This window comes from Periophthalmus magnuspinnatus, chromosome 12 (assembly GCF_009829125.3).
Source record: "Periophthalmus magnuspinnatus isolate fPerMag1 chromosome 12, fPerMag1.2.pri, whole genome shotgun sequence".
Classification (NCBI taxonomy): domain Eukaryota; kingdom Metazoa; phylum Chordata; class Actinopteri; order Gobiiformes; family Gobiidae; genus Periophthalmus; species Periophthalmus magnuspinnatus.
The window spans coordinates 13,023,963-13,038,205 of NC_047137.1; the positions used below are offsets into that span (position 1 = coordinate 13,023,963).

The 14,243-nt window shown below is 40.9% G+C and overlaps 1 protein-coding gene across 1 annotated transcript in view; it reads right to left on the bottom strand.

The window, feature by feature from the left end:
• whrna (whirlin a) overlaps positions 1 to 14,243 on the bottom strand; it is a 344,555-nt gene that overhangs the window by 15,902 nt on the left and 314,410 nt on the right. Inside the window, exons 10-12 of the mRNA XM_055225688.1 lie at positions 9,457 to 9,531; positions 7,360 to 7,933; positions 1,744 to 1,880 (exon numbers count right to left, since the gene is read on the bottom strand). Of these exons, the coding sequence (XP_055081663.1) occupies positions 1,744 to 1,880; positions 7,360 to 7,933; positions 9,457 to 9,531 (786 nt within the window). The remainder of the gene's footprint in view (positions 1 to 1,743; positions 1,881 to 7,359; positions 7,934 to 9,456; positions 9,532 to 14,243) is intronic.

Consider the following 14,243-nt stretch of genomic DNA (forward strand, 5'->3'; position numbering starts at 1 on the left):
CTATCAAACAGAAAACACTTTGTTCCACCTTGTGATGTCATGTGGTAATACAAAAAGTGCTCCACAGTATTTTTAAACTCCATACACTTTCACTAGAATCATTTGGATGATTTCAGTCCTGGAATTGCCCATCTCTACTGAACTAAAGGTAAAAGGAGCTGTCAAAAGGGCGGCAGTAGCTCAGTTGCTGAGTGTCCACTGATCCAAAGGTTGGCGGTTCGAATCTCACTGTCGGCATAAATGTCCTTGATAAAGCGATCAGATCCACTGACCCACAGGTTGGTGGTGCAAATCCAGCTCCCACAGGTGAATGCTGTCCTTGGGCAGGACACTTAACCCACCTCACCTTCAGTGTCTGTGTACACTGGTGTATGAATGTGTGAGTGGTTTCTTGATATAAAGCACTTTGAGTGACTTGAAAGTGGAAAAGCGCTATATAAAAATGTGACCATTTACCAAAACTACCACTACCTGACATCACAAGGTGGGACAGAGCATTTTGAGCTTTAGATATGTAGACAGACTAATAATAAAGGGTTACTCATACATTTCTGGTATGTTTTTGAGGAGGTAACAGCATTATAACATGGCTTCAAGCAACCTCTGGGGAAAAAAGGCGTCTGATTTGTTTGTTATTAATGTTCATATCTTGATTTATGGAGAAAATGGTGAAATAAAAAATACCAGGATCATGTAGAGCAGGGTAATACGAACAGTAAAGACCAAAATAACAAGGCTCACTGCAGCAGTTACATTAAGAAATTGTCACCCCTCTCTCTGTAAGGTGAATTGGAGCCAGAGCTGATGGAGCTGGAAGCGCGCCCATGATCACTTCCTATTTGGAACGCGGCAGCTTGTGCGTTAGCTATGTCCATTTATATATACACAGTCTATGGATTGTAAAATACAAATACATTTCTAAATATATTCCCAGTTGTGAAATCATGCCTGAAAAGTGACATAAAAGTCTGCAAAAATAACATGACATTTTTATAAACTTCTCCACTCCAAAACCACTTTCTCTCAACTTGACTTTGGAATATAATTGGAAGCCATTTTGTGAGTAACTCCTGTGCTGTTTTGATCGGTACAGAGGACCCGAAATGCAACACGATTTGACACTTAGAGCCATCAAAAAAAAACATCCGTGTCAATTTCTCCATTTACCATCTTCATTTAATCATAGCTCAAGAAAATGGTGGCTTGTGTGTGGTTGCTGCGGCGATGGGATAATGGGCAGTGTGACAGGTGAAGACACAAAGATGAGAAACACAAAAGCTAAAAGGGAAGGAGGAGGTGGAGGAGGAGGAGGAGGAGGAGAGAGGCAGAGTTAGGGTTAAGAACAATAAGGAAGAAATATATGGTTAGAAAAACACAGCAGCATTCTACATTCTAACAAAAATATACTGGACTTTTGAACTGGTTTTGAAGTGGTCAAGACCCCCAGATATGGACACATATCAAAGTGCAATGCAAATAAAAACTAATATGGAACCTGACATGACCAAGAGTTATTATTTTGACTGAAAACTAATGACCGAACAAGGTCACATGTGAAAAATGACAACGTAAAAAATATATAAAAATAAAAATTCACAAACCAGGTGTAGGGTACAACCAACTAAAAATAGGGATTAGATAGACAAAATTTACCTCTCAGTCAGTTTTTTACTAATATGAAGTGAAAATCTATTGGGTTCAGACCACTTCCCAGTCCCCTGCTCTCGGGCCCCTCCCCCTCACCGGTTTGGAGCGGCTGTCCCCCCCTCCCCCCTGCTGCCGTTCGCCATGGTGACGAGGGTGTCCCGAGTCCGTGATGTCCACTCCACTGTCCTCACTCAGAGTCTGTCCACTGTCGGACAGCTGGGACAGAGCGCCACCTGGAGGGAGGAGGGACACAAGTCAGTCTTTGATTTATAACACAGACATCATTCAGGTCTGTCACTTTTCAAGGACATTCAAGTATTGATGTGGCACCTACTTCTTTTCAGTTTTATTATTTATGAGGGCACAAACATAAATGGTAGGCCGTTCATTTACTTCTCAGGGTCACAGCTAACCAGAGGGAAGATGATTTTAGAGCTTTTTACACGTGATGCCCTTCCTGTTGCAAATGGCCACCTATAGTGACTGGTGTGGGCAAGATGCCACTAAAGCTGATGTCAATTACCTACGTTCTAGTGATGTGACTTTCGGCTCAGAATCTTTTGGATCATGTCAAAGAGCTGTTCTAAAGGCTGGCTCTTTTACTATTTATTTATATGACAGAAGCCAATGTGAAAACTAATTAGCTACAAACTAATCACCACGAAAAATGACCGAGGCTTAGATGTGTTTAAAATGGTTCAAACTGAGCGTGGGAGTGTTTTACCCTTTGAAATGATGAGAATGAGAATCTAAATAAAATGTTGCACTACAATAATAATAATAAAAAACTGCTATGATGCTGTTTTTTTCTGTACACAAAGCTCTCACTCATGTCGCCTGCGCTGATTCTTGTGTTGGTTTAGCGTGAATCAGTAAAAAATGCATCAAAATTAGAAAGAAAAAGATTTGGTTCTTGTAAAAAACGGGATCCGAATCCAATCATTCACGTAAAGAAACTGTTCACAAACGTCACATAACTACTATGTTCAGATATTGCTACTACTATATGATTTACCTATATGCCACACTCCACATTATCCTCCCAAAATAAAAGGGGAGAGTAATGTTGATACATCTGAAAAAATCGAAATCCAGCAAAACCAGGAGCTTCCATCACTTCTTCACGGTGAAACAGCCCACCCAGACAGTTTATTTTTCCTCATACCAGGGACTTCTGAATGATTGCCACCTCTCACTGGGAGCACATTCACTTCCATAATGCTTTCTGTCATTCTTGTTCTTATATTTGCGAGTACTCATCATTCAATTAAACCCACATAGGAAGCCAAATTAGTCCTGGTTGTGTTCCTTTTAGCAATTAACCCTGCTTAATATTTGACAACATTCTTTGACCTAATTACTCCTCCTTTACATTCTGGGAACAACCTGCCTCTACAAACAAACACTCCAAAACCCGAGGGATCCTTCACTCATTTCAAAACAAATTAACATTACTCTAATTTGTCATTTAGGTGCTCTTATGAAGTCAGATTGAGGAGGATTATGCACATAACATGGTCAAATATGAATCATTATAGCTGTATTGCAGATATATATGCAGACCACGTTATCGGCTGAACCATGGGAGCGTTTGGTAAACGAATTAGAGAGATGGGAATCTGAGCAGATGTAGTGTGAATGTGAAAAAATATAACTGAAGACGAGAAAAAAAGAGGGATGAGGTTTTGTTTTTGTTTTTTTCTTTGGATAACCAATCAGGGACATGCATGGTCGGTCCTTATCAAAACAAATATGGTTGGTTACAAGGAAAAAAGAAAGAAAAAATATCACAGAGGACTGAAAAACAGTGGATTTCTGCAGAATCAGTGAGAGAAGCGCTGAGCACTCTTAATCTGAGAGGCACTGTGTTTGTGACCAATGACCTCCTTCGTTTCATGTGTCACTGAAAAAAACAAATCTCACTGGACGGCCATGTTTGAGCCTGGCTTGAGGTCCAATGGAGGAAGTGGGCACCTGACTAATATCCCTCTGTATAAAATATACAGACAGATTTCAGTCTGGACTTGGATTTTTTTTAACCAAATGTAAAATATTGATATTTTTCATTTTCAAGTTGGATAAAACTAGATTTCTTTCATTTTTTTTTTTTTTTTTAACATATTCTCTTTATGACTTGAGGCCCAGTGTAAACCTGTACCAGTCCCACTCTAAGTGTCTGTGCTAAACGACCGGTGACAGGAGCCAGAGCAGCAGATGTGCAGCAGAGGAGCTCAGGCTGTGACTGGTGACTCTGGACAGGGACCAACGCTAAATGAGCTTTGATTCATTAGGCGCTGCCAATGCCCCATTTGGAACTTATCCGGTTATTATTATTGTGATTATTATGATTATAATATTTTTATTTACTCTTTCAGGACTGTTATTGTCATAGATGTTAAATCAAGGCTGATGCCGAATGTTTAGAATCAGGGAAGTAACAATATCCAAATCTCTCAGAATTTTCAGGATATGCATGTCATGATGCGATATTTATTGCGATGTTTTGTGAATTGTGAATATGCTATTTTTCTGTCATAATCCAAATAATTAACGTTTAATAGTGCTGTTATAACAATGAATTTAAGCAAAGACACTTGTATTTGGATATATTGTGATGGCCCACAATATTATTGAGACTTTTGACGATGCAATATCACGACATTTTGGTTATTGTTAACCATTCTTTAGCCCGATAACATTTTTGAGATTTGTTTGACCAACTTCATCTTCTTGGAATAAAAACTATTTCTCTGATAAATACTTGCTCAAAGTCTGTTAAAATTATGTATTTAAACTGTTGATAAAGATTAGAAAACAAAGCAAAGCTGAGTCAAGTCTGACTTCAGTAAAACTTTGGTGATTATGATCAAATATGATTGTTTTTGTTTCCATTTCTAAGAATAAACTTTGTGAAATTGTCAAACTTTGATATGAATGCATTTAAGATGAGTCTTACGCGTGGCTTCAGTGACAGAACACATTATGAACATTTTGAAAAGAATTAAATGGGTTAAATGAAAACGGTGCCAATCTGGGCTCTGAGGGAAATTGGACTCTTAGAAACCAGGAAGAGGAGAACACATGATTCACATACTACTGATGCAACACACTTTACTTAGGACTGTACTGTATGCTTAAAACTGCTAAAGGAATAGTAACAGTGTAACAATATGAGGTGACACCATCGTCCACAACATCTTCCCCCATAGTCTATAGTCCACTGTTGTCCCCCAAGGTTCTGTTCTCGTCCCCATCCTCTTCATCATCTACATGCTTCCGTTTACAATACCGCATCCAATACACGGTCCTCCTCATCACCTACAAGCCCCTCTATAACCTGGCCCCTCCCTATCTCACCAACCTCCTCATCACCACTGTCCCATCCACCAACCTCGTCATCAGAACAAAGCACTGCACCCTGGGGGACGGAGCATTGGCTGCATTTGCCCGCACCCTGTGGAACGCACTCCCACAATCCATCAGGAACTCCAATGCATTGCAGCACTTCAAATCACTACTTGTTTGTAATGTATCTATGAGTGTATAAAAAAGTGCTACACAAATCTGATGTATTATTATTTTTATTATAAAGAAACTATATAGACCCCTCCAGTGTTTGTAAACAGAACACCCACACTCTGTAGGCTGGAACCGTTCCTGACATTTGCTTCAATTCATTTTCTATATGGGAGATAGCTTTAGCCTCCAAACATCGCAAACTATATGTTTTGGTGACTGACAGTCGTAACACCAGAGCCTCGCTAGAAAACATCAAACTGTATAAAAGTGCTAAGCTTAGACGGTAGCGATCAGCACAAACACAAGTATGAAGGCTAACAACACTGAAAGCAAACAACCCTGTAATTAACATGTCTCAAAACGTTATATGTGACCAGTGACACCAAAAATATAGCATGCCACAACACTTGACTTTTTTTTCCCGGTTCATCGAGCGCCACATTCTTCTCCTTGCGTTAGTGAACTTAAAGGGCCCATATTACGCTATTTTCTGTTGTTTCCTCATCAAAAACAAATCCTGCATATTTAGGCAGAGTTCTTCTCTCAAACTGAAAACACCCTGCTCCACCCTGTAATGTCATGTGGTAATACAGGAAGTGCTCCACCGTGTTTTTAAACTCCATACACCTTCACAAGAATTATTTAGATGATTTTAGCCATGGAATTTACAATGTCTACTGAACAAAGGGTAAAAGGTCATGGTTAACTTGAAAACTACCGCTTCAAGACTTCACAAGGTGGAACAGGTAGAGTTTTGGAGATGTAGGAAGACTAATAATAAAGGATTAATCAAACATGTGTGAATGAAACAAAACACACCTACAGGTATGTTTTTGATGAGGTAACAACATTATAACATGGCTTGAAGCTCACAAGAGTCAATTTTGCATAATATAAGACCTTTAAATGTACCTGTCAATCAGATAATGACTTTTAAAACTATGGACAAATGTGACACACTTTCTGTTGCGTCATTACAATGAATGGGATAAAATGTTAGTATCAGTATAGACTGTGTGCGCTACTTTCCTAAATACAGGGTCAATTAGGTTTTAGATAATGAAAATCTCTGTAATGCCATTCCATTGAAGCCAGTTGTTCATGTATTACCTTTATATTTTATAATAGACTTTTGTGTTGGTTAAGGGCGTGTTCACACTTATTGGTCTGAAGGGCTTCGGGAGAAAATGTGCACCATTGCTTGTAACATCATTGGTCTGGTTTCTGTTTAAATTTGTCAAATGAACTGAAGTGGCTGAGTGCACATTACCACCACTCGTCAGGAGAGGGCAGTGTGTACAAGTGGAAACAGCAGCAAATTTTTTAATAATTATTCACTGAAATCTGAAGTTTGGAGTGGCGACATTGACTGAACAGGGAGGACTCTGGAAATGTATTAAACAGACAGGTAAGTAACAAACTGACGTGTAAATTTGATATATTTAGCAGCACGTCAAATAGATTTTTCTAAACTGCCTGTTGTCTGTAATCTTAATTTACCTCAAATGCTTTCATTAGGTACGTCCATTTTCAGGTTTTTATGTTTAAGGTCCTAAATTACACAAAACTGACTGTTGTGCGCTTGAAGTCATGTTAGAATGTTGTTACTTCATGAAAAACATACCTCAAGTTGTAGTGTTTCATTCACATGTCTGAGTAACCCAGCATTATTAGGTTGTCTACGTCTCCAAAAGTCAAAATGCTCTGTTCCACCTTATGATGTCATGAGGTGGTAGTTTTCAAGTTCAAGTTCAACAGCTACCTTTTACCTTTTGCTTAGTAGAGATTGGAAATTCCAGGACTGAAATGATCCAAATGGTTCTAGTGAGGATGTATGGAATTTAAAAACACAGTGGAGCACTTCCTGTATTACCACATGACATCACAAAATGGAGTGCTTTCTATTTGAGACACAAAATTCAGTCTAAATCTGCAGAGTTTCTGTATTAAACTTGTGTGAATGAAGAAAAACTCAACTCCGGGCATGTTTTTGATAAGGAAAAATCATTTTAACACAGACTGGAAAATAACACTCAGGCTTTGTTTGGTGCAGATCTGGTTTGGTTGGCGCTCATTCTCCACAGATGAAGCGTACTCGGCAGAAAACACACCAGAATTCACTTTAACTGGATCATGCCCTATCTTTGATTAGAACACTTTGATAAACGATTCTTCCTTTGCTTATTTCCTCACCTCTGGCCTGTGGCAGCGGCCGTACTTCATTCACGTCGGGCTCCGTGTTGGACTGGTGCACCTCGACCGCCACAAACTTCTGCTTGGAGACACTGCTCTGGGACACTTTGGACATTTTGGACGCTTTGGACGAGGACTGGGAGGGCATCGAGGCAGGCGGGAGGGGTGGGGGAGGTGCAGGCAGAGGAGGAGGGGGCGGAGGGGTGCTCTGGATGCCTGCTTTCGCACCTCTGCTCGGGGACTGCACTCTGGGGAAGGGCCCGATGTCGTGCTGGGCCACCGTGGAGAGGTGCGCGCTGGCCATGGGCTCCCTCTTGGTGGTGGCGTCCCTCCTGGTGGTATCTCGTCTACGGATGGCAGCGTACTCTCGGGACGGGGTGGCGGCGGGGTGCGGTTGTCCCCTCTCCTGCTGGGTGTGGTTGTCTGACGCCGGCGCAGTGAAATAGAGTCCAGAGTGAGAGGACTGGGAAGAGTTGGACTTGATGACAGGGTCCCGGTGGCTGCCTGAGCGGGGCTGGGTGCCTGGGGGGGGCGGTGGGCGGAAGGCAGGGGGGGACTCGCATTGTACGTCGTCCTGGATCAGACAAATGTGAGGTTTGTTAATCAACATGGATCACAATCATAGACAGGGATGTGAAAGGGACACTGGGATCAGGATCTGGAAATGAAACATTAAGTCAAAGGGCAGAACAATGTCAAATTCTCCAAACCACAGAAATAAATAATCCATAAATTCTGTAAAATTCTACTGACCCATGACCCACTGCAGCGTTAAAGGAACTATATGCAGCCTGTGCTCTTACAATTTTTAAAACGGTACAATAATCACAACTGAACCTGGGTTGCCAGAGCCTTGACCTGCAGACAGAGGACACATACATCTCATTCTCACTATACTGACAGGCTTCATGTGCACAGACTGTATATATACATGGATGTAGCTAACCTGCTATCTGCCATGTTCCAAATAGGAAGTGAGCATGGGCACGCCTCCAGCTCCATCAACTTCAAATCATTTTCTACTGAAATACTGTCCCCCCCCTCTTTCCATAACTGCTGCTGTCAGGCATTGAAACTGGCAACCCAAATGAGAGACCTGAGAACCAACACCAAATTATAACAAACCTGTCCATCTTCCACAGTGTTTTTTTTACTTAAGAATAAATCAGCATTGGAATATTATTAGTAAAAGATGCATTTAATTTGAACATGTTGTGTATCTGAGGTTAGGTCAAGTTTATGGAAAATAAAATCGAAATTGAACATATAGTTCCTTTAAAGGAAACAATGGTTTTGATATTTTTATGCTTTCTACCTTGTTATAATGTCATGTTTTCACGTTCTTCATGAAGCGAAACAACCGTAGGTTAGGGGTCGACGAAATGGATCAAAAACTATATTTTTTGGGAATATTCAGATAACAATAACCAGATTATTATCATCATTATACATGTGCAGAGACGTGCCCAATGCCTTGGTTGGGGTCTGTATAAATGCATCAATATTAGCAGGCTATATACCAACAATCTCTTGCCCCAGGTATAAGTGAGAATACAACATTATAACTTGGTAAAAAAAAACTCCAAAATGTTCTGCATAATAAAAAAAACCCCTGCAGTGTGTAAATTATACAACAGCAGCAGTACATTTTCTATATGAGACAGCGGCCGAGACAGAACCAGAGCTGTCTTCTCCTTCTGAATCTGCTGTATGGAGGAGAGATCTCGAGGCTCGGATCCACCGTCTCCTGTGTCTCCTACAAAACCAAACTGAAACATGGACGGACACTGACAATAACATAAATAAAACTCAAAACAACAGACAAAAGGATGGGATGATCAGTGTCTGAATGAATTAAGTTATATATATTTCTTTTAATGGTGAGCCGAAAAAATTCAAAAACCCCAAGAAAAAAACCATTGGACCTTGAACATTATCTATTAGCGCAGTCAAACCTGTACCTCAGGCAAGTCCCTAGCTGGATACGTGTTCCTGGTTTTGTGTGCTCAAGGTATCTGCTAATCAGCAATGTGAGTTTATTTCATTACAACAGAAAAAAAAAAACATCTCCAGAAATCCCTCCAGCCCAGTGCTCACCAGAGAGATATCGGCCAGGAGTGTGTTCAGAGCTTCAGGGGGACAGTCGTCATTGTTTTCTACTGCGCTGTCATTCTGCAAAAGAAACCAAGACAATTCAAAATGATGATAACAATAATAATAATGTTCACAACAGGTAAAAATCAACCACATGCTTCAAACACTGCACACAGTTACCACACCACATGCTCCAGCCTGGTGTTGATAAACTACTACAGTACACAATATGCCAATGTAAAGTTAGCTGTATTTTCTTGTTGCAAATAGGCTCCGTGCCCAGCAGCACGCTTGCTAGGTCACGGTGTTGCTAATTCCAACACCCTATTAAAAATTTAAGCTAATTAAAGTAAAGACTTTGTGATTGTTTTTAAATGTAGATTACTTCAGTTTGTGGAGTTATTTGGATATTTATTATGCCTCAAATTTACAACTGAGACACAAATATCCCTTTTGAAGTGTCCTCCGGTGAAGTATTTGTTATATTTGTGTAGTGTTTAACATATTGTTGCCACCCACAGCAATGTTGTGTAATGTAGGACATTTAAAGCTCAAAGATTTTACATAAACAGGACCTTTAATTATATACAGAATGATATATTGCAAATAAACAAAAAACACACCACTGTAAGCCGTTTCTATTGACACACACATCAGCAGTAATCCTCCATGACTGTAACAGATGTACAAATGTCACTCTGCACCGCTGCACGTCTGGAGAGGTCAAAGGTCAAAGCTGTTAACATTTTGCAGCCATGTGTGACCAATGGAACCCACTCTCGCGCGAGGCAGCCCAATACAGCCTTGTCAATCAATGAACTGTCAGAGCAGCGTACGGCAAAGGCCAAAGGGGGCGCTGGGGAGAGCAGGGAGTGTGTATGTGGGATAAACCTGAAATTAGACTGGAGTAAACCAAAATATGAGCTGTAAATTTGATCTACCTTATTCGTGAGATAAATTTTTAGGTAGTTCTATTATGCCGTTCTGACAGACTCTCCCTCGCATTTTTGGTTTGTTATATATAGCCAATATTAAATTAATCTATCATTTAAACAAGGGCAAGGCAAGTTTCAGTTATCCTCCCTTAGGGCACGGCTAATGCAGTTCAATTATCATTACCCAGGTGACTACCCTTTATGTTTGCATAAAAATGACGATAAAATGAATCCTCAATCTTTATAACCCTTTACCATTATTCATCTTTCATACCATTACCATTACAACACTGCTCCTGCCACACTCCTACCACACTGCTCTGATGAGGAAACCGAATTATAACAGATCAGAACATAGCATAAAGTGGGCCCTTTAAGCGTCAGAGATACAAACCGCTTTGATCAGACACAACGTCCCCTGTCTCTCATGTGGAGCTATGGAGGCTTTTCAGTAGCTTATCTGCACACTCAGCCTCAGTATTCAGACAGATAAACAACATGGTCACGCACGGAGACGCTTCTATGATGAGAAACTGATCAAACTTCTGGACTCAGCAGACTGCGTATTTGTTTGAGACATTGAAGTTGGATTTGCTAAACTTTTTTTCATTCCCATAAGTGATTTCCATTAGAGTTTTGTAAGGCATGGCTGGAGCGTCGGCAGGATGTCAGTTTGTTCGCAGTCAGATAACATGTGTAGTTTGGTGCACAATATACTGCAAAATCTAGACATCATAAGAGATCAAGATTGCATTGTCACAGTCCAAACTTAAGTCGTATACAAATAGTTTAAAATGTTGCGTATCCATTTTTCTGGATTATAAAGGCACACGAGCATTCATACAGACAGTAGCTCCCTCTTTTCTGCCACCACCAATCCTTAACGCACAGTGAAGTGTCTTGCCTAAGGACACAATGACAGAACTAAGAACACAATGAGAGAAGTTGGTCCGAGCGGGACTCGATCCTCCAACTTCTAACCACTGAGCCACTGTCACAGAATGACTGTCACACTGTCACATGTACAGTGTGTTCTTAGTTTCCAGTGTGTGTTTGTTTACATTTAGAAGTGTGTGTTTGTTCACTGTTTGCAGTGTGTGGTTTGTAAATATATATTTATTTTGACTCATACCACTTGTTTTGAATATATTTTATATACAAATACACATTATATATTGTGTTTTGATATGATATATAAATGTACAGTAATAGAGCAGCTGTGCAGATACAGATTCCTCTCAGTGTGTATTGGTCATTGAAAACTGTCACTAGTTTATGAGTTGTAAAAATCAAATGATCGTGTCATTTACTGAAAAAGAGTTAACAGACTGTCTCCCAGACACAGTAGGACAATCTCACTCAGTCACAGCAAAAGCTTCACACAACGACTTATACTCATAATACAAGTCAGAGCTTTATCATAAAAATGTTAAGTGTGTTTTCAACTGGAGTTTACAGTTGTCTTGGTTTGGTTGAAGCTCATGTTTTGCCATAGTTAAAATTAAATATTTATACTTCCAATAGCATTAACATACTACACAGTTCATGAGCAAGATTTTTGTCATTTTCATTGTATAAGTGGCTAAAGCACTTAATTAAAAGTCTTATAACAGAAATGTAAATGTGGTAATTTGATTCTTTTAATAAACCATTTAACTTGGATGGATGCGATGCAGCATGACCACAGTGCGCACGTCTGATGTTGCTCACACTGGTCCATGGGACGCTCAGGGAGTTTGTGTGTTTGCTCAGACTCGTGAAAAATTAGAGGGAACATTGGTCCTAGGCATCTTTGGTGACTTTAGTGCAAACTAGTTAAGCTTTCTGGTCAAAAATGTCTAAATCTAAGTGTGTGCTGTGGCCAGTGGCCATTGCAATTTCAAGTAGTTAGTGACATTACAAAAGACTGCCCTGATTACAGCCAGGTGTTTCTGATTACAAACAGCAGGCAGCAGGGGCAGAGTTTGAAGTGTGGATAGGCGTTAGAGCAATCACACTGTTCCTCATATGTTCATATCCCACCCTCTCTCACTCTTTTAGTCCTCCAGGTACTGCCCAATGTAGCAGCTCTATTTGAAATGTGGTTGTGGGAGGAGTTTGTGTTTAGTTCCACTTTATTAATAGAAACAGATCTTGCGCCTTCATAGAGGCATTTCACTTGAGCAAGTACAAATTTTTATTTACATATGCGCAAGTTCTATTTTTGAAAAACATGGCTATGCTTCATTTGTGTACCGTATTTTCCGCACTATAAGGCGCACCTAAAAGCCTTTCATTTTCTCAAAAACCCACAGTGCGCCTTATAATCCGAGGCGCCTTATATATGGATCAATATTGGTCAATTATGACACCCGTAGTCAGGAGGTGTCGCCGAAATAATAGCGGTAATAACCCTTTAAGGACTGAGCACACTATGGACCAGTATAGCTCACCTAGACCTAGACTTTTATTCTTTTTTAGCCATAAAAATCATATCAAACGAAGTATCAGAATTTACTGCATTTTTTCACACAACTACTTCTATTTTACTCCGAGAGACATAGTCCCTTCAGCGTATCCTGGGTCTTCCTCGGGGCCTCCTCCCGGTGGGACATGCCCGGAACACCTTCCTAGGGAGACGTCCTGGAGGCATCCTGAGCAGATGCTCGAGCCACCTCAGCTGGCTCCTCCTGACATGTAGGAGCGGCGGCTCTACTCCGAGCTCCTCTTGTGTGACCGAGCTCCTCACCCTATCTCTAAGGCAGCACCCAGCCACCCTGCAGAAGAAACTCATTTTGGCCGCTTATATCCGCCATCTTCTCCTTTCGGTCATTACCCAGAGCTTTGTTTGTTTGTATTGTTGTATTTTTACTATTTTTTTTTACAAATATCAACATTCAACAATAATTAACAAAACATAAAAGTGAGTTAATACGATTAGCTGAGATTCAGGAGCAGGACCACGACTCAACCTCTTTCTCCTCCTCTTCAGTGAACCACAGCTCACCTCAGCCACACCTCTAACTGCCCAGAAGCCTATTTGTACCGGCCTGTCCCATCAAAATAGTTTGTCTCAGCTATCTCAAGCCCATCCTTCCACCCCCTCTCTAGTTTGTCTTTCAGCCGTAGCACATCTACAGAGCGGGGTCCTGTATCTGCTGGGCTGAGCACCTGAGATGAAGCCCCATCCTGAATCTCTACCCGGCCACCTCCACTCCATCTTATCATCATATTATCAATCTATAAATATCTTCATTGTATATATTGGCATTAATATATGGGCCGATGATATCATCAAATGGAATCATGGACACGGTTGCCGTCAAGCCGTTGCCGTGGCGTCGATGCCACTGAGCTCTGAGTTCCCGCGGTTGTACCTGTGAGACAGGTCCTAGAATTGGTCATTTGATCTGGTTCTCGTGAACAGTCAACACGCATTTACACAGCTCCTGCTTTTGGTTACTTGTACTTGTACTCCTGCCCTTTGGTCGACCACTACTTGTACTTGTACACAGCGCTAGTTCTTCAGACTACCTGTGCCTGTACTTGTGCTGCTTTTTGTCGCACCTACACGTGTATTTGTGGAGACCCTGACCCCTCCACACATAATGAACCCTGGAGGAATGATCTGGTCGTCCACCACCGTGTACCAGGTGCAGCGCCTGCTGGGCTCGGGGGCGTACGGAGACGTTACTCTCTGTCACAACGTCAGAACCAACCAGACAGTGGCGCTCAAAGTGATGAAAGGCCCATATGCCACAATAGCCGGCCTTCAAGAGGTTAGTTAGAACAGGCTATTTCTCACATATTTGAGTAATAGAAGTAAAATACCCCCTCTTTATGTGAATCATGTGAATGACTAATATTTTGTCCCCA